This window comes from Boleophthalmus pectinirostris, unplaced genomic scaffold (genome assembly GCF_026225935.1).
Source record: "Boleophthalmus pectinirostris isolate CB_2022bp ecotype Guang Dong unplaced genomic scaffold, ASM2622593v1 HiC_scaffold_15, whole genome shotgun sequence".
Taxonomy (NCBI): Eukaryota; Metazoa; Chordata; class Actinopteri; order Gobiiformes; family Gobiidae; genus Boleophthalmus; species Boleophthalmus pectinirostris.
Genome location: NW_026571070.1, coordinates 16,845,819 through 16,867,057, shown reverse-complemented (window position 1 = coordinate 16,867,057; position 21,239 = coordinate 16,845,819). Strand labels below are relative to the sequence as shown.

Genomic DNA, 21,239 nt, shown 5'->3' with positions numbered 1-21,239 from the left:
CAACGCCACCCACCTAGGGCTGCAATGTAAAGACATACCCTGCTGATCAGTTAACTGGCTAAAAAGGGGGCAAAAAAGTATATATCTCTGTGTATATGACTCAAACACTCACAATACTACACAAGCACAAAAAACTACTTATGCAGAAAAAAATGATAAGAAACAATGTATTTATATAAAGACGGATTAAATTTGTGAATCACGTAATCATCTTATAAATTCCAAATCTTCTGTCACTTCTCCATTCAGTACAACAACTGTTAAGTTAAGTTATAAGGATTTATATGTTTTCCAATACAGGAGTAGCTTGCCTTAAATATCAAGCTAATTTGGTTGATGGCAAACGCTATAATGGCCATAGGTAGCAAGGCTTGTAGAAGGGGGTAAAGAGTGAGAAGAAACATTCATCGGAGTCAGGGATCAAGGCCAGATCTTACAATTTGTGCTACAACCAAAACTGTTTAGCTCTTATAGGTTCATTGTAAGACAAGTTATATGCTATTGTAGATCTTAATGAATATTGAATAATACATCAGATATTAATCAATACTAAAACTAGTATCAAAACTAGATACTCAACTGAGCAAGTATCAATATTAAAAAAGGAACACAGGAGAAATTAACCTTTCCAGAGCCCGTGGACCAGACAAGCTGACAACTGGCACAGGTATAACAGCACAAAATACTGTGATTTCATGTTGAAAATTACATTCAACTGTCTGAATAAAAAGTGTTTCTTACTATGATCATGGTATCAGAATCTGTACTGAGTCTCGAGTCTATCCTTTAGTATCAAAATCAAGTTTCAAATTCTAGTATCATGACAACACTACAAAGGAGTTTATTTTAGTCTGCGTATGTGTATTATTGATTTATCATTTATCTGAGCTACTCCCATCATATCTCTAATTGTATTGTCTATTCTGGACACACACACACAGTCCAGTCCACATGTGTAAAAGCATTGTTCTGAATGGCTACATTCGTTCTCTAACCCTTAACCCTGACCTCGAAGGGAAACTCCACCTCAGTCCACTTATCACTGCAAAACAAACAGCTCTTGTTGATCCTCCGAACATTTCTGAGTACTCTGTCGCGTCTTTACCAATTCCCAAAGATACCTGGGCAAATACCATAAATATTGAGTGCAGGTGCAGGCATAACTCACTCCCAAATAGGGCTATGTGCATTAGAGGGCCATCTCCCAGAGTCCTGCTTATATAAATGCAATTATAACAAATAAATCAGGCCATACAGGCATTCAACTCCTTCAACATTGAGAGGTCATTTGACTCTTAATCCATACACTTTCAATAAAACAAGTCTTGCTAAACAAAATCCTTATCTGATTACTAATATACAGCAGAATGGCCATTTTATCTGTGCAGTCAGAGGGTTACTGAACAGCGGAAATTAAATGCTTAAAAACTTTGCTATTGAAGAGATTAGTTTTCCATATTTCACAAGGAACTGAAGACAACTTAAGTATTAAGTATGCCCAGAGAATGTGAATGCCCACTATTACAAGTTAATGTGATAGAAGAACAAATGGGCTTGAATAATAACAGCTGTAGTATGGTAACACTGACAGACTGTTAGCGCTTACAGGGGCATAATGTTGAGTCCCTGTGTTAAATAGTGTGCATATAGATTCAAATGTATGTTTTTCATTTAGCCCCCTCACCTTTTTTTTGCTGAAAATCACAGGACCATAAACACTCCTAAAACTGTGCTGTTTAATTCCACTTAGTATTTTTTTTCTGATGATCTTAAAAAGTACTTTACAGTGTTTTCAAAAGTGTGCATTTTGTCTCCATGTTAACTGCTGAACATTTCGCCAAAACACTAATACACATGCATGTAGAACACCCCCAGAGTGATGTCACCGCAAAGTATCAATACAAAAGACCAATTGAGCCATTTATTGACACTAACACAAAAAATCACTCAGGCAAACACACACTAAATCTTCCTTTTTGCCTGTTTTGTCTTCAAGGTCACCACCAGCAGCCCCAACTCCATCTGAGCTCCTCACACTTCATTCATCCATCTCCTCTCTTCTCTCCTCTTTTCTCATTCTTCTCTTGTCTCTTTATATTTCTTCTTTTCTTCCTCCATCCTCCTCTCTTTTTCTCTTGCTCTCTCCTCCTGGTTTTATTGAGCACAGATAAATGGTGGTCAGACTCCCAGCGGCTTCACCCAGGAATGTGACAGCAGGAATGTTTACGTGGTCATCTCCATTACCAAGACTAGCTCCTCTCTCTCTTTCTTTTTGTCTTTCATTCTCTCTCTTTCTCAAACAGAGCCAAACCAACAGGTCATTATCATAATAGATGGACTTGAGCGGGCACACAGGGGCCAGCACAGTCCCAGTTCTGCGGTTCACAAGTTCGGGACCGTTTACAACTTGAAAAATTCCTCACAGACACAGAGAGGTCAAAGCTGAAGATTTATGTTACTTTAATGAACTCGAGCAGATGTCTCAAATGACGAATATTGGATTTTGTGTGTTGAGAAATAAGACATGGGCTACATTTTTTTCATGGTTGCTTTACTATGGCTACAACAGTGCTTTGCAACTGGTAGGTCAAGATCAGTGGACAAAATCTGAACTGAAGTATAGAAAGTAATATAAATCAAGTAGAAGTAAAAGTTGTAAAAAAATGTTAAAGGTGTATTATGTATTTTTTCTAATGGGGTTTCGCCACTTGCTAGTCTCCATTTAAACATTTTTGCTTTGCCTGTGTTCCACAGTATGGCATTAATCTGATCTGTCTTAAATGTATCAAATTAATTGTGTTCATATTGTTAAGAAATCCTTTGAAAAACAAGCATTCTTACTGCAAACAGGTTCGCCTTTCCAGAGATGTGACCTGTAACTTGACCTGGGGGTGTTATTTGCTCCATGGAGATAGATGTTGTGGAATATTAAAGGCAGAGCAATAACAAGCAGGTAGCAGACCCTCCACTCCAAGTAAATAGTGCCTGTTTAAACTACTCCTTATACTCTCCATGCATTAGTCTAATATAGAAATTATTACAACAGCCACTTCTGCTGCTGGAAATATTTAGAACAACTTATCTTTAGTCTAGACAACCACTGGCCTGAATTTACATAAACAATTCTGTATAATCCAACTCAATCAAACACCCTAAATATTCACTATTACTCTCCTTATCCTAATCAAGGCACATTAACAACAAAAAATTGGCCCCTCCTTCTTTATTAAATCAGTTAAACAATATACAGTTGTTGTATGTGTTAACAATTCTTCTAATTATATATCAAAAATGGCAGCAGATAGAGCTATTGTAGTCTGCAGCTGCTTTATTTAAACATGAGGCTCCATATTGATAGTATTTGAGTCCATCCTCTTGAGCACATACACCTGTTTTTGCCCCTATGACCTGGACTCAACCTGAGATGCTATATTATGGGAACTGTTTGTATTCGGAAACCAGGAAGGAACTCAGAAATTAAAACACAGATAATTGTTTGTATAGAAATCTTCCCCTTTGTCTTGTTCAATACACATAAACATTAAGTACGGGCTCTCACGCTAATCCAGGTGAACGATCTCTGCTGTGAGGAAACGTAAACAGGAAGCACAAGGCACACAGCTTCAGTGCAATTACGCATTCTAATAGATACAACCGTTCACTAAACTGCCGCAATGCAATAATAATGGGCTTCTGATCCCTAATTAGTGGCTTGGGTTGAATAAATTATATGTCCTCCGCACAGTACATCATCCAGAAAGGTTATGATCTGTAATAATGTCTAACTGTAAATAGATTCATGTACTCATCCATTCAGACCACAAGGTATGATACAGCTTTCTTTATTTTAAGAAGAAAACTGAAAATTGGCTTATTGTCTATTTTTGAAGATCAACTTGCGTTTTTTAATTGAAAGGCCCGCAGCCAATCCTGACAAAGAATGTAGATTGGAGCAAGGTTCATATTTTAGATAAAGTTGAAAGAAATTAATAATTTCCCTTTAAACAAAAAAAAAAAAAAAAAATTTAAGTCTGTCTCATTTATGTTCAGGAAATGTATTGAAATCCATTTTTATAGCCAGTTTAAAGAAGACAAAATAAAATCCAAAACCAAAAATAATATGATTCATTTATTATCTCATCACCTCCCAAACCTACTTCAAATTATTAGTGAAGTCATTTTTTCCCCTTTGAGCAAAAAACTGAACAAAAAACAAATGCTCATATCATGATTCAACCACTGTCTTGTCTTAGTTTTCAGGATAAAATTATTATGTGACTTTTAGGATTTTCTTAAGCACTTTTCACTTACAAAGATTACCACAGCTATTATGCAGACTTTCTGTAAGACCTGGTTTAACTATTGTATCTGAGAGTGACAGCCCAATATACCACATGTTGCGTTTTAGATTAGCTCCCAGCTGGACTGTGGTTAAAAATGTAACATAGTAAAGTGAAGACAGGACAAAAAATAAAAAAAAATCTCCAGTGCACTATATAACGCAGCCAAAGCAAATTCCTTTATGGAGTGGGCCCTTAATCAGATTTCACACCAGAATGTTAATCTGTACTCAATAGATAGTTACCAGTCAAAAGCCTGCCATATTTATTTATCCTCTATCTTACCCAAGATTATCAGTGGAACCTGGAATGCATAAGGATAACTTTGCTTTGAAATGAAAACTCTCCAAGGCACTATGTACTTGGAGTCACAGCTCGCGTACAGAGGGGGTTTGAGTTATGGCGTGAGAGCGACAGATAGCATCAGTGGAGTATGTACACGGGTGTTAAGTGCACAGATACTGACAGGGATCAACTCTGTGATAAATGTCTATCTACTAACTGTAGTGGAGCCTCGTGTGAGTGTGTGAATAATCTCCATAGAAAGATAATCAGTAAACAAATCATATTTAAGATCGTAAAAGTCCAGCCAAAGCATAGTCACTATCACAGCTGCAAAATGAGGTACTATCAGTTTCTATGCATGCAAGGACACCGGGTATTTATCATGAATACAAATATGTGTGGTTTACTCTTTTTCATCATTACTTAAAACATTTATAAAATACTTCAGTCGTCCAGGTAGGTTCGATAGTAAAACAAAATTCAAGTACAACACAAGTTAAAAAAAAACCAATACAAACATGAAAAGAAAGCAGTTTATGTCATTTTCTAGTGGGAGGTCTGCCACCTACTTGTCTGCATGTTATTGTCTGTTATTGCATTTCCTGGAATGTTTCACAGTGTGGCATTAAACACATCTATCTTGCATTTATTTAATCACACAAAAAACATCTTGGAAAACCTTCTTACTGTGAGCAGGCACACCACAGATCTGACCTGTAACTTACCCAGTAGTGTCGACTATTCATCGCCACAGAAAAAAAAAAAAAAAGTTTAATACCATATTGGGGAACATTCTATGCAAACCGCCAACATCTCAATTCAGACAAGAATGTGGCGAGTCCAGCACCACAATTATTTATTGCAAATTTAAACTGAACTACAAATGTGATTGGAAAATGTACCAGTGCCATGTGTTACTTCCTTTGGCACTCATATTGGCTTTGTAACAATTATACAATAATAAGTAACTATAATATGACAAAACTATGCTCCAACAAACCTCAGAAATGAACAAGATACATTGCAGAAACAGTGACCATTGGGATTAGGGCCTCTACCACTAACCTCATGTAGAATAACTGCTTAACAATGATAGAGCCTGTGGAATAGATAGTACAGGATAACCAAACAATAGAAATATGTTCCACTGTGCGCTGTTTGGGACATGGGGCCATTGTATGTTTTGCCAGAGCACTCCACAACCAATATAATCCAAACATGAGGAAAGGAAGTGGCTAAAAACACTGTAACTGGATAAGCCCGATTATTTGTATATCTTGGGTCAGTGTTGAACATGACTGGGTTCAAGACATATTGTTGCCGCTAACAAATCTGATTGTGTAAACATGCACAAATAAACAGCGGTTTGTAGTTTGTTAATGTCATTTTTCTCACCACTGCCTCCAGAGGGACCTCCTGCCAAGTTTATGTCCCAGAAAAAGATCTTTAAATCAGCACAGCCATATCTCAAATTCCTGGCCTCACTTTTGGGTTAATGCTGTTTATGAGTACTTTAAACTTGAGGGAGTGAGTTAGCGGGTGGTCCTTATACAGGTTGTCTTCACATTCTGCAATTTGATGTCATAATTTCAGATGTAGGGCAAAGGTCTGTATAACTCTATGGGAGATTCATGTTTTTTTGGAGAGAAATATCCAAACGTATGATCCACAAAAGCTATATTATTATTTATAGGACTCCACAATGTTGCTATATCAACCTTGGCTTTAAATCCTATAAACTGACAGCAATCATGTCTTTGGGGTTGAATAATGGCAATGACGTAAATTGTGCAGATGTTGAACTTTGTGCCAGTTTTTGTTTCATCTAGACAGGCCCAGTATTTTCAGATATTAAAGGGCCCATATTACACTATTTTCAGATCTGTTATAATGTTGTTTCCTCATCAAAAACATACCTGGAGTTTTGTTTTGTTTCATTCACACATTTTAAAACACAAATCCTGCATATTTAGTTCTTCAGTTCTTTTAGTTCTGTTCTCTCAAACAGAAAACATTTCAGCCCTGGGATTGCCAATTTCTGCTAAAGAAAGGATAAAAGTTGTTGTTTACTTGGAAACTACCACTACATGACATTACAAGGTGGAACAGAGCATTTGAACTCTGGAGATGTAGACAAACTAACATGGCAGGATTACTCAAACATGTGTGAATGAAACAAAACAAAAGTCCAGGTATGTAACAACATTCTATCATGGCTTTAAAGCTCACAAGAGAGTTTGTGTAATATAGAACCTTTAACGATAAACACGGTCAAGAAACCTTCATTCTGACAGTTAAACAACAAATTCTACCATAGAACCAGCTCAGTTTTAAACAATAGGGATTATATTCAAACTCTTGCCCTGGTCACAATAAGTGTTTCAAAATACTAATGGCATTTTGCATCAAACAATCGCCTCTTTGAGCTTCAGCTAATTATTTGATCATGCTGAGGGCTTTTGGACACGTTCAGTGCAGAGGAAGTGGCTTACCTGGGCTAAGACTCTGAGAAATGCAGCCAGCCCCAAAGACAAGCCAAACAGCCGTTTAATAAGAGCACTCTATCTGAGCATAAGTCCAGCGCTGTCTGAACCCGGATAATCCCCCCAAAAACCCACTTCTTAAGAATTCTGTTTGCCTTAAAAGAGTGTAAGACAGAGCTCTGTTGTGGATTTAGAGAAGAGGTGAGGAGCCAGTATCTCACAAGACACGGAGGAGAACAGTGGAGATATGAATAATATAAGTAGGGTAGGTTGTATTTGTGTTAGAATATTCATCTATTCTTCCAAAGAAATTAACTCATTTACAACTTGGATAGAAGATAGTCTAGTTCAGGGGTCTCCAACCTGTAGCTCGCAAACTACCAGTCGCTCTCCACCCCCTTCCAAGTAGCTCGGCAAGGGATTTTGGAATTATACCATTGTGCTGAATAACAAAAAATTGGTTAATTACATGCCTGTTACCATTGTAAATGTATCAATTTGAAGCCCAACTTCGTGTACTAATAAATGGACAATGGTTTATGTTTTATAGGCTTGCCCTGTTTCTTATAATCGCCTCAATTTCTTGCGGCCGCAAGTCTGTCTGTCAGAATACTATTTACAAGGTAAATTAGATTCAGCAGTTAAACACATGCATGTTTCTGGGCAGTGTGAGGAAATACAGGAAATCTAGATTAACTTATTTAAGTGCTACCCACTCTTCATTAGTTTAACTGGTAACGTTCCATTATATATTGAAAAGTGAGAGGCATCAATACACACCTTTCCAGAATTTACTTTAAATTTTATGCAAAAATTTTTTTTTTTTTTAAAGTAGTGCAATATGTCAATATTTGTCTCTATAATCTAAAACAAGCAGATCAGTAAAGTCATATTAAAAATTATAACGTTTGCTTGTTGTATTGCCATAAATATATAGAAATAACCTTATTTAATCTTTAATAAATAATTTTGATTAATAGACACAATGGGTACTATATTTATTCCATAGAAATATTGAAATAGTGATTGTCTGTGCCACCATAGTCTCAGTATGAACCTGGGAATTGGTAGTGCATGATTATTGCCAGAACAGCCCTTTTTTTCCTTTATTGCAGTTTATCATGTAACAAAGTGAAACCTGATCTTTTCTTAAACAGACTAACTCCATACATGGATTTTCCCAGATTACCGTGGGACCTTTCCCCTCACACCTGTGTATGTTTTAGGCTGATACAGGACAGCTATGCAAAGTTATCACAGTCCTAGTTAAATGCAGATGACAGAGGAAAACATTTGTACTTCCTGTTCTGCAAACCATCAAACCAAACCCATTTCGGAGCATCCATGACTCTCTGACCATGAGCTTGCCCACTGTAGACACACCTGATAGGAATAGCTCTTTTTCCACTTGCTCTCAGTATTATTTTTATCCCAGTGGTCGCCGCCTTTTGCCCAGAAACATGTCACTTCTGGTTAATTAGGTGTGAAGTTGTGTTGGTTTTGCAGTGATGGGATGCACCTTGACTAAAACTGAACATAATTACATCGTCACGTTCACTGCAAAGAGCAATGAGGGCACAGCCTAAGAGAGAGAGAGTAAGAAAAATAGGGAGTTTGATGAGTTTAAAGGTCTACTGTGTAACTTTTTGATTGTGGGTCCATCGCCTTCTTGTTTCTATGGATATGTCATTGCTCTATTTGGTCTGTTCCACAATATGACATTAAACAGCTCTACTTTACATTTATTCAATTACAGGTGGTTTTATAGCTCAGAAACACCTAGAAAAAAAGACAGTCTGACGTTGAGTGGGGTTACCTCTCCACAGATCTGACCTATAACTTGGTCTGGTCTGGTCTCCATGAAGTTAGACAGGTTTAATACCATTCGATGAAACATTCCAGGCAAAGCAATAACATCTCCATGGAGAAAAACATTTGATGGACCCTCCACCCGAAAAGTTACACAGTACCTTTAAGTAATGAAACTTGTAACATAGTCTAAAATAAATGTAGCTAAAATGACAAAATAAAGACAAAACTAAATACACCAAAAGAGATAATGATATAGCGACCTACAACTAACTCATGTTTTCAAATTATAGAAGTCTGGCATCATATAACTCCCCCTACTGGTATAAAGCAATATACCGCATCCAGAATGTTACAATATCAATCAATATTTCAATACAACATTCAAACTCAATATTAGAAGCATTTCACTGGTCACACAGTGTAATAAGTAGCGAGCCTGACAACCAATCTATCTAGAAGTCACTAAAACGGTTGTTTATTTTCCACACACAATATTTACGAAGTTAAGTTAGAAGATGGGATCATCAGATGTTTTCTCTCTCTCGTTCTCTCAGTATCGGTCTCTCTCCCTCTTCCTCTATTTATGTGTCTCACACTCTTTTTTTCTCTCTTTCTTCTCTCTCTCCATCTTTCTCCTGTCTCTCTTGCTCTCGGAATCTCTGTGTCTCACTCCCTCTTTCTCTGTCTCTCTCTCTCTCCCCATCTATCTCTCCCTCCCTCATCTCTTACTCTCAGCTTCTCTTTGTCTCTCTCTCTGTCTGACTCTTTCTATCTATCTACCCCCCCTCATTCTCCTTCTTTCTCTGTCTCTCTCAATCCATCTATCTCTCCCTGACTCTCTGTCTCTCTCTCTTTCTCTCAAAAACAAGACAAAAATGCAGACTTTTCTATTAAGTCCCAGTAAAGTAGTTCAGGCCCACATAGCTGAGGCTTGGACAGGCTCAGGTCTCTAATCAATAGTGAGTGCTTGTTTGAGCGAAGGACCAGGGGCTGTGGGACATGTCCGGAGCTGTAGTGTCACATGAGTCATCCTCAGACACTGTCCCTTCACCAGAGACCACAGCGGAAAGCAGCACGGCCCGCAAGGCAAACAGTGATGAACGCGCTATTCGAGGAATGAAAATTAAAAAGGAGCTGGAAAGCATGTCTCTAAAGTCCCCCCCACCGCAAATTAAAAGTAGTTTTTCCCCACACACTTTTGAGGTAATGGGTCATTTTAGACAAGAGCTGCTCTATTATGGAAAGTAAACTGAATCTTAGACTTAGACAAACTTTATCGACCCACGAGGGAAATTGTTTGGAATCATGTAAAAAGGTAATCTGTAGGAGTATAAGATATTGATCCTCTGCAGCTGAGGTGATCAACATTCCCTGGGGACGCGATGCTAAATGTAGGCTCTGCTCTGTCTGAAGCTCCGTTAGACTTTTTGAGAGTTCATAGATCCACAGATCTGACCTGTAGCTTAGCCTAGTGGCATCATCTGTTTGAGTTCATGAAGAAACTGAATGACACATGGAACATTCCTAGCCAGGCTGGTGCCACCTAGTGCTTCTACTCAATTTCATTTCTCTCCAGCAACTAGGTCAGGAATTGAAGACACTAGATGGCTCGCAAAAACCCCAGAAGTGCGAGTTTGGGCACCAGCCAATCATCGAAGAGCCATACATTTTGTATTGGTAACGATTCCCGAGATTGAGGATTTAAAGCCGGAACAAAGAGAATGTTTGGTGAATTTTATCAAGGGGAAAGACGTTATTGCCCTTCTTCCTATGGGATTTGAGAAAAGCTTAATATACCAGTTAGAACCTTTAGCAGTGCATTACATACGTCACAGCCAAATAGCAGTGATTGGGTAAATGAAAAAAAATTACCCACCTACCATCGAGCAAACGAATTCTAATGCTGCAAGGTCAGACAGTTTCCACGAATCAGGCTAGAACATTCCATGTAAAGCAATAAACTCTCTTTGGAGACAAGCACTAGAAAAGTTACATCATGCACCTGTACAGGACGTATGGACTTTTGGACATTTATTGTCATGTTTGGTGATTTATGTTTTAAAAGCCATTAGATAACACAAGTGGCTTTGCTCCAGGTTTAAGGGGCAGAATTATTATTATGCAGAGCAGAAATTAATTAACTTTTCACACACCCATCACCCATTTAATTGGAGCAATACTTGAGTTCACGATTCAGATTTGATTAATAGCAAATATCTATTCTGGACAGTGGTGACGTTGCATCTTAAGGAAAAGCGTATGGTTGAACAAGTGGTGAACATGAATCACGCAGAGGCATATGGTCCACAGAGCGCTCACTGGAGACTCTATGTAACTTTGGGGCTCTTAAATCTGTCCATGCCCCTTGAGGATATAGGCCCAAAATGAGCTCTCTATCTGAACTCTGGCTGCGAAACACATCAGGTTCAGACGGGGGCGTAAATCACTGCCACTGTCCTCTTCACTGTGGTTTTAATTTGGACATGTGTGAGAAGAACAGTGGTGGGAAGTAACAAAGAGTATGCACCGATAATCAATATACTCATTTTGAGTAACGGTATTCAGTATCGCTGGGCAAAATGTAAAGACTAAAACTGAAGGAAACGGGCTTACGGTGTTGATTTCATGAATTTAGCACAAAAACTGCCAAAATTCTTCCTCCCAAAGTCTGAACTATACTTCAAACCACATGTTTTGACTGTGGACCTCTCAGTTAAAATCATCTAAGCCAAGAGTTAACAATTAGACAAGACTGAATTTCAGTCTTCATTAAACTGTAATTAATTGCTCAGCCCTAGTATTTAGTTAGTGTTACTGGTATGACATTTGTGGTATTCAGAACAGAGGATAATCACTAGCCTAAAATCAAAGGAATACATAACATTACGGTACTTGATAATGCAATTTTGGATTCTAACTGCATAGTAATAGTAAATAATAATAGTAAGTGTGGGTATGTATGGTTCTTTCTTCTCCAAATAGTGATATAGAAATGCAAAACAAACAATACAATAAATATAAAGCAGTTTAAATCCTATGTTATATGTTTACACAATAATATAATTAAACTTAATGTGACAGTATTCTAGGCACCCATAACACAGAACTATGACCTGACTATCTAACTATGTAAAAGGATAAGTTACAAACTACAGGTATTCAGTATTCTAAGGAACTATTCTATCTAAATACATTTTCAAAGTACTCTTTCCATCTTTGGAGGAGGATGTTATAATAATGATCTAATCCACGTAATCCAATTTCAATGTAATTATCACAGAAGAATGTCACAGATAGATTACGCCTCTTAAACTCCAGCTCATATTTTTCATTCGTTTGGACAGATTGCTTGGCTGTGTTGCCATTTCACAGTTTAATTCATCTTGATTTTCTAATTTGTAGCCCCCACAGATGACATCCAGGTTTAAGACAGACCACCCACTCACAAAAACAACCTGAACTCTATCAACGTTACTTTACCCAATCGCAGCGAGAGGTGCATTAAAATCCAATTGGGCCAGTGATGACACACAGTAGTCGTGCAAGGACTTATTTGCAAAGCAGATGGGAATCCTTGGCCCCGTCTAGCATTAATTACAATCACATTTGTGGAGGAAACAGTCCCTCCTCCAAAAAGGCAGTTAGGCTAGGACTATGTGTACAGCCTGAGGAGAAGGCAACGCAATCCCCAGTCACTGCAAGGAAGAAATCTGAGAGAATCGTCAAAAGATGCGCAGGCTGTGATCAATCAAAGGAAAGTGGGCCAGATGTGCTCGAAGCGTGAAGTATACGCTAGGGTTGCCAAGGAAATTGATACTCAGACAATGATAAATACTGAAACTAGAATTGAAAGTAGACACCCATTTGAGCAAGCAAGAACTGATACTGGGGAATAAATTAGAGATCGACTGATATGTTTCTTTTTTCATAGCCGATACCGATACGGGTGTTTAGAACACAGAGCTGCTGATTGCTGATAAACTCTGCTGATATATTTTGGGCCAATATGTAGGGCCGATTTTGATTATTGTCCCCAAATGATGTAATTTAAATTTACTACAAACTCTCTCACAGCCCTTTTTTACCATAAACCTTTAAGAGATCTGTGTAATCCTGTTTTGTGCAGCTATCTCTGTATATTAAAGTGGAGGGACCTCTCCTTGAGTACTGAGTATTTTCCTCAGAATCAAAATTAAGTTTGACATTTTAATATAGTCATAATATAGTAATATTTCAAGTCAGCCAAAGCACTTTACATTGCATTATTCATTCACTCCATAATCTGTGGTGGTAAGTCACTGTAGCCACAGCTGCCCTGGAATAGCCTACTAAAAGCAAGGCTCCCAGTCTGTGCCACGAGCCACTCCAGCTATCACCAATCACGATCACACCACACTGATAACAAACTACCACTATTGATACTTTGCAGTTGATCTCATCAACATTCCCTGGGCGTGTGCTGCTAACTGGAAGCACTATCCTGTTACTCAAGTTAGAGCTTTATTTTAACACAGTCACAAAACCAGAAAGAGTTAATTTGGTTGGAACTACAACAGGTGAGGTGATTTGCTTAAACAAGTCTCTCACACATAAAATTACAGTCACAGGCCAGCCAGCATTAGCCAAACTCCTAAATAGGCCCATGAATGATTGTGTTGATCACAGGCTCCTGAATGTTTTTTAAATCAAATTTGTATTTTTGTTGAGTTTTCATTCATCTTAAAAACGTTTTTTGTCTGTGTTTGCTAATGTTTGAGTCGTGTCACCATGGTAACTCGTGAACATTCTGTCACTAGAGGTACATGCAGAATAGCCCCAGCGTGATGTCACTGCAAAGTATCAATACCACAATATTTCACAGAGAGAGATGAAAATACAGCACAGTTGCTATAGGAATAAATTGTTCAAAACAACATATTCTATCTTTTGAATGGTAAAAAGCGCTCAAAATGGCGCCTATAAACAGGAAGCTGAAAACCATGACTAGGCCCCCACACAGGAGCCAATACGGGGGCGGCGAGCAACATCTAAAAGCCCCAAAAAACTGCCCTGCTCCTGTCTGCAGATCTGGTTTTCATCATGACATGTTGCAACACAAATACTCAGAGGACCAATAACAAGCAAGAAGCATTTGACTTCTCAGAACGGCAGCTTAACTCCTCTTCATGTGTGGCATTGAGTGGCTGCAGCAAGAGACCACACGAGCTGGGCCCAAGCCACAATATAGACTTCACAGGTGCACTACTTAAAGGGTCCATATTATGCTGCTATGTTCTAATGTTGTTTCCTCATCACAAATATACCTGGAGTTGTGTTTTGTTTCATTCACACATTTAACACACAGATCCAGCATACTTAGCCTGAGTCATTCTCTCAAACAGAAAACACACTGTTCTACCTTGTGATGTCATATGTTAATACAGGAAGTGCTCTACTGTGTTTTTAAACTCCATACACCTTCACTAGAATCATTTGAATGATTTCACCCCTGGAATTGCCAATCTCTACTGAACTGAAGGTAAAAGATAGCTGTTCACTTGAAAACTACCACAACAATGACATCACGAGGTGCAATAGAGCATTTCAAGCACTGAAGATGTACACAGACTAATAAGGCAGGATTTCTGGATGAAACAGAACACAACTCCAGGTATGTTTTTCATGGCTTAAAGCTTACAAGACTCAATTTTGCGTAATATAGGACCTTTAAAATTCTGGATACAATAGAAGACATAGGTTTTAGTATGCAGGTTGAGAAAATACACCTTTTGCATTTGTCAGTCTAAATACTTACAGGTCAATATGAAAGATACTTGGAATATTTTTAACTGCAAAATGTTGGAGCCAAGTAACATGCCACAGAATTTCCTTTTCAACATGCCATATTCAGTTGACAAAATTTGTATTATTCATAGGGATAAAACAGGACAGATCCTTTACAAACCAACAAAGACTAAACCTGGACTAAACTGGAATTAGCCCAGAAAAAGCCAGGACTCAACTGGGACTTAACCAGATGTCCCCACCTGCAGTGAGAAGCAATTTGAGAAACCTTGCAAAACATCTAATAAAACAGAGTGACAGTTACAAGCCTTTCTTTATTGTAAACAGTATCTGACTTTGGGACCAATTAAATGTTATGAATAATAACTAGATTTTCCAATAGACCACAGCATGTTCCTCCTGTAGGTGTTTACAGGCTGGAGAAAGAATTACTGCAAGATATTACTACGCATTTAAGCACCAAATAAGCAACTACAATAACTTATCATTACAAATAAATAATTATATAAATAAATAGGACAGTTTATTGGAGTTTAATGAGTAAATGTTTACACAATTCCTCCTATCATTGCGAGATTTTGCAATGTTTGAATACAAGCCGCCATCCTTGTGTCATTAATTACACACTAATTAATTTAACTATAATTAGACAAAACTAAAGACCAGAAATGAACCCAAATGAACTATGTATAATTGTTTTTTTTATATAAAGAAAACCCAGGATTGATCTAAAATTGCCCAACACCACAAAAGCTTTACATGTTTTCACAGGATTACATGACAAAAGCTTTACGTCCCCACAACCTCACCACCCATCTACTACTTGGTCCTCTTGTTTATCCAAATGCTGGCTTGTTTATAGTTAAGCAGTAAACAGTGGACTTACTAATGGAAGGAAGGGCTCTGAGCTTTCATGTTCCTAACTCATTGTAATTAAAGTGTCCCTCTTTATCATCACTGGAGCTAATTACAGCCTATCTCCTCCACTAACACAAACAACGCAATACAATTTACACACTCAGACCACAAGTCTCTAAGTCCAAAGTGGGAATAGCCCTTTTATATACACATACCAGCGGTGGTGTGACATAAAAGATGATTTGGGAATGATTTTTTTCCTATATGGCTGTAAATCATGGGCAAATGCAAAGGAGAGGGGCCGACCACAGACTTTGGGGACAAGAAATGAGCCACGGAAGACCACTGCAGAAGAGACAGAGAATGAATTACTGTGGGAGAGACCTAATCAAACCTAATTAAGCAAAAGGAACAGTTTAGACTTGAGATTTACGAGGCTGAACTACATTTGTTTGCAAGACATCAGCTGTGCAAAATGTTAGCAAATTTGGGCACAAACATAGGCTTACAGGCTACAAAACGTGATTTATAATAGCTGTCATTCTTTGGGCTAGTGCTTTTCCAGTCAAATATCTTCAGGCGTACTTTAAAGGAGCACTGTGTAACTTTTCCAGGGGAGGGTCTGTAACCTGGATATGCCATTGCTCTGCCTGGAATGTTCCATAGTATGACATTAAGCAGCTCTATTTTACATTTGTTCAGTTACAGGTGGTTTTATAGCTCAACACCTAGAAAAAACAGGAATTTTGACTGTGAGTAGGGTTGCCTCTCCACAGATATGACCTGTAACTTTGTCTCCAAATAGAAAGGCTTAATGCCATACAATGAAATTTTCCAGGCAAAGCAATAACATTTCCAAGGCAAAAAGAATCTGACGGACTGCCCGCCAGAAAGGTTACACAATGCACCTTTAAATGGCATAAGAAAACAATAAAATCAGATGTTGGATTATGGGTTATGTAAATCTAAGCTATACAACCCATCATTTCATCATTACCAGAAGGAAGAAAACGACTAAACTATCCCGTTTGGATTACTATTCTGTGTGGGAGTAATGAGTAGATTTATGCTTAAATTTATACCAAATCTAAGTTGAATTTAATACGGTAATAAAAGATGTAAAAGTCACAAGAGGGAGAGATACTGCTCTTAAAATGAACGAAAAAGACTGAACAATGATTTCCACACCACGTAGCTTCCAGTGAGACCAGCTGTAAACCACAGGCTGCTATAGAACTGACAGAGGAAGAGAAAGAGCCATGCGTGTGTCTGACACCTGTTCCCACTTTGAGCTCGAGACAGCAGCGGACCAAAGCGCAATTACGCACGACATTTGAAGAAGCTGCGGAGGATTTCTTACCTAAATTGACAAAGCTCATCACCATATCCGCGTCATTTAGAAAGGCAGTTTCCTGGAACGTGGCCACATGCGGAGTTTGCGTCGTTCGCATCGGGCTGTATCGGTCCAAGACGCCCTCCACCTGGCTCTTCTCCTCGCTCGATATTGTGTTGTACAAGTCCAACATGAACAGCGGCGCGGAGTTGTATTTCCCGTGGGACAGATGCGGTCTCGGTCTATGCGGTAGTCCCAGAATGGATAAAATCTCCTTCTGCATCTCCCGTTTTTCGTGCGTCCTCAGCCTCCGGTGGATAAAACCGGGGTGAACCTCGTTGTTACCATCCAGAGAGAAGTTGTTTCTACCGGAGACAGGGACGGTGCAGTAGTACGCGCTCCACCACAGTCCGAGGAAGCAGAGCCAGCAGCCTCTCATGGTGACAGCCCAAACGGGAAAAAAGTCCGAGGAATTGAAGCCAAAGTCCGGCTGTTATCTGTCGTGATCAGACGCGAAGAAACATTCCCGTGTCAAGCCATTTGGAAAACTCCCGTAAACAAGATCTACAGAGGAGCGACGCACTTGCTTTCATTTCTTATCCCAGTTGCGCGTTTTGGGACTTGAGGATGAAACACGTGAAAATGTATCAAACTTTTACCACCATACAATCCAGTGGACACACAACGTTCCCTTGTAAAGTAGCCATTCCTCTTATGTATTTATTTCCGTTAACGCGCAGACTCGGGTTTTCTTTATTGCCTCCGTTGGTCTAAGTGACGGTCTCTGGCCACTACAGGCTCCACTCAGAGGAATCAGCAGGTTGCAGTCCATAATATGTTGCGCGTGCATGAGCCGCGTGCGTAAAAGTCCAGAAACCGCCCACTCCGCGCGCAATGGGCAGAGGTGGAGCTCATACAAACGGGAACTTTTAATTTTCTATGCTTTATTTGTGGCTAAATGGCAGTATAACAAACTATCTACGTAGTTTAACATCGTCTCACAAGGAAATGTTGTATTTATCACACTGAGTTAAAATGTCGTTGATAAAACTTGTTGTTACTGTTTGGGGCAAATCAGACTGTCACAAACGTATCAATAGCTGAACTTAGATAATGTCCAATCACTGAAAGTATTTAAGTTTCACATATGTACCATTATCTGTCTGTATAGGGTCTGGTTACTTAAGCTAAATGTCCACATAAGTTTGACCACTCCGTGTTTCTCCAGTTGAGGCACGACCCCTGACGATGGACTAGAAAATAGCAACGGATTATGCACCGAGGAAAGGCACTCTGGACATATGTAGACCAATGGTAATTAATGTCCACTGTCCAGTTTCCTTATTAGTTGCCTCATTAATCATTACACACGTTGTAGATCATATATTTGTGGTTAGTGTGATTCACTTCAAATCCATTAAGTGGTAATTGTAGGCTATTAAAATCACATTTTAAAAAGTAAAAATTGTAGGTTATTTTTCAGTTTACCATCCATCACCCATCCAGTGAAAAAGCTAAGAGAAGTTCAACAATTTGACACATTTTGTCTGTCAAAAGATAATAACATAATAATTAAAAAAACAATTAGTCTCTTAATCATTTTGATCTAAATAAGAAGCAACATTTACTTATGTTTGGCGTGCACTTTTTCTCTTCAATATTTCAGGGAAATCGTGCTATTTGTGTCCATGTAATTTGCCTTGTGGTTCAGTTGGTCTAATGATGTGTCATTTTTTGGTACTTTACGCCCAGTTTGAGTCCAAATGTAGACTTGGTTTGGTCCTGTTCTAGTCTTGGTTCAAGTCCTGGTTCTAGTCCTGGTTCTCATCCTGGTTCTCATCCTGGTCCAGTCCTGGTCTAGTCCAGATTTAGTTAGTTTAGCCCCAGTGTTAATGTGTGATTGTGTAAGTGTGTAAGCTAGCCCAGGAAATATAAAACTCCCACTATCAAAATTCCTTCAGTCCTTTTGTCTTTTCTTCCCTTTATTTCTTGAAGTCTAACCTGTGTTATGTCTCCACAGCTGTCTCTGAAGTCGATAGACCACACGATAAACCCAAAGGTGTCCGTATCTGCTCCAGTGGGGCGTCTGCTGTGGCTGTTCCCATTATCTTATCTGTGAGTGAAGAGTGAGAACCAGCATCAAAGCCCCACATACCAACAGGCCCTCCACCACACAGCAACAATGGACAAGACTCCAGATCAGCAAAAGACTTCAGTGTTTTGATCTCAGCAAGAAATAAGGGTACATTATATTACTGTGGCTCAAAATGACTCTTACAATACCACATACTTTATAGGGACCACTCAAAGCAAGACAAAGGTCAAGTATAGTTGTTTTATTTCTTTTTTTTATGTGTTAATTTTAAAGCACTCTTGGTCTTGGTTGTGACATTCTCCATGAAGACGAGTTTTATGGCATACTGTAGAATATTATAGTTAAAAGAACAACATAAACACATTTGTATCTTAGTCTATTTAAAAAGTTACACAGTGAGGCTTTAAAATTCAATAGCACTCTTTTGGGAGATAGTTAAACAATAACAACAATAACAATAATAGTTAAAAAGTGCTTAGTAAAAATACACTACCTACATTTTCAACTGAGCAATGGGATTTTTTTTTTCCTTTTATGTTACAGTGTTTTTTGTGTTGTTATGGATATTATAATAATAAAATGCAACACTATGGAACATTTTCCGTGTTGTAGCACCAAATAAATCCATCCCAGATTTTGTGAGTTGCTGCAGTAGAATACTATGCACAACAGGCTGTCTATGTAAAGATGTACTCCTACAATAACCACTCAAGCGTCTGACAGAAAGCACTACTCTCATAGAACCAATTCATTTCCTCCTTTTAGTTTAACTTGGACCAAAATCCCCCATTTATTTGAATAAGAGCTAACATTTGATTTACAGTTATGCTTATGCAGCTAGCCTCGGTCTGTAGCATTTGAAATATTTCTTTCCTTGTTTTAATCCCACCAAAAAAGTAGATTGAGTTTCTTTATTACTCAGAGATCTCCTGGTTCCTGTCCTCTGGCGTTCATGTCAAACCACAGGCAGGTCTTTGGGGTTGGGAAGAAACGGGTAATTTGAGGCAGCTCTGTAACAAACAGTGTTGAAGACATGTTTAAACATTACACAGGTCAGTGGTGGTGCTTGTCATGCTAAATAAATGTACAAGGAATCTGCTTCTCCACACCAGGCAAATCAATTTAAGATAGCCTATTTTTTACAATGACGAGTGTTCAAGGATTTCTAATTAAAAGTTTTTAATTTGAGAGTTTAAAAGGTGCACTATGCAACATTTTTAGAGGATGTGCTACCAGCTAAACTTGTGTCTATGGAGATGTTATGGTTTAGCCTGGAATGTTCCACATTATGGCATTAATCTAATCTACAGGTGTTTATTGCTAAAGAAAAAAAAACTGATCTGTAACTTGACCTGGTGGCGTCATCACCTGCTTGTCTTTTTAATGCCATACTGTGAAACATTGTTGGAAAAGCAATAATAACAGTCTACAATAATAAATGTATGTGAAATAAAATATGCACATGCCAATTCAGTTTTAAACATACATAAAAACAGACAGAACTTGTAATTAGTCACTTATACTTCTGTATTCATTACATTATCATCCCAGATCACTTGACTTAAGGACAGGTAACATAAGGGTCCTGAGAATTGAAATCGCAACCCAAATGCTGACAGGCAGAAGTGCTAACTAATCTGCTATTAAGACACTCCCTAAAGAAATACTACCAGAGCACTCAAGCTTTATTACACAATGTACAATAAAAGTATTACTAATGCCACAAAGATAGAGCAGAAACAATAAGTTTCACTTTCGATCCGCAGGGGGAAATTAATCCTCTGCATTTGACCCATCCTGGGTATCCCATCCTGAGGCAACCTGCATGGAGCAGGGACCCATCTAGCTCATGAGCTACCAGTTAATCACATGTCTGTTATTACAGTAAATGTTTAATATGAATGTCTTGTTTTATGCACTGATATATTGATTTATGTTTATAAGCATCTAAATGTACCCCATCTAAAGATACAGTCGTTACCTTCATATCAGCTCAGTTTCATGCAACACGTAAAAGGAGTAGCTCTGCCATAGTAGCTTTTGTTTTGTAAAAGTAGCTCAGCGAGGGAAATTTTTTTTTTTTTAGATTTTTTTTTTTTTTTGCACTTTATGTTCACTTTTTGAGCATTAGAAGTGAAAATCTACTATTTATGTTATGGTGAATTCTCACATTCATTGCTCTGGTAGTTTTTCTATTTGATTGTGTCTCCCTTAAACAGTCGCTCCTCATGACGTCATTTGCTCCCGAA

The 21,239-nt window shown here is 38.3% G+C and overlaps 1 protein-coding gene across 1 annotated transcript in view; it reads right to left on the bottom strand.

Annotated features, from left to right (window-relative positions):
- The window catches only part of bmp6 (bone morphogenetic protein 6), a 66,764-nt gene extending 49,430 nt beyond the window's left edge, over positions 1-17,334 (bottom strand). The window contains exon 1 of the mRNA XM_020925570.2: positions 16,923-17,334. Coding sequence (XP_020781229.1) covers positions 16,923-17,334 — 412 coding nt within the window. The remainder of the gene's footprint in view (positions 1-16,922) is intronic.
- Positions 17,335-21,239: the final 3,905 nt, after the last annotated feature.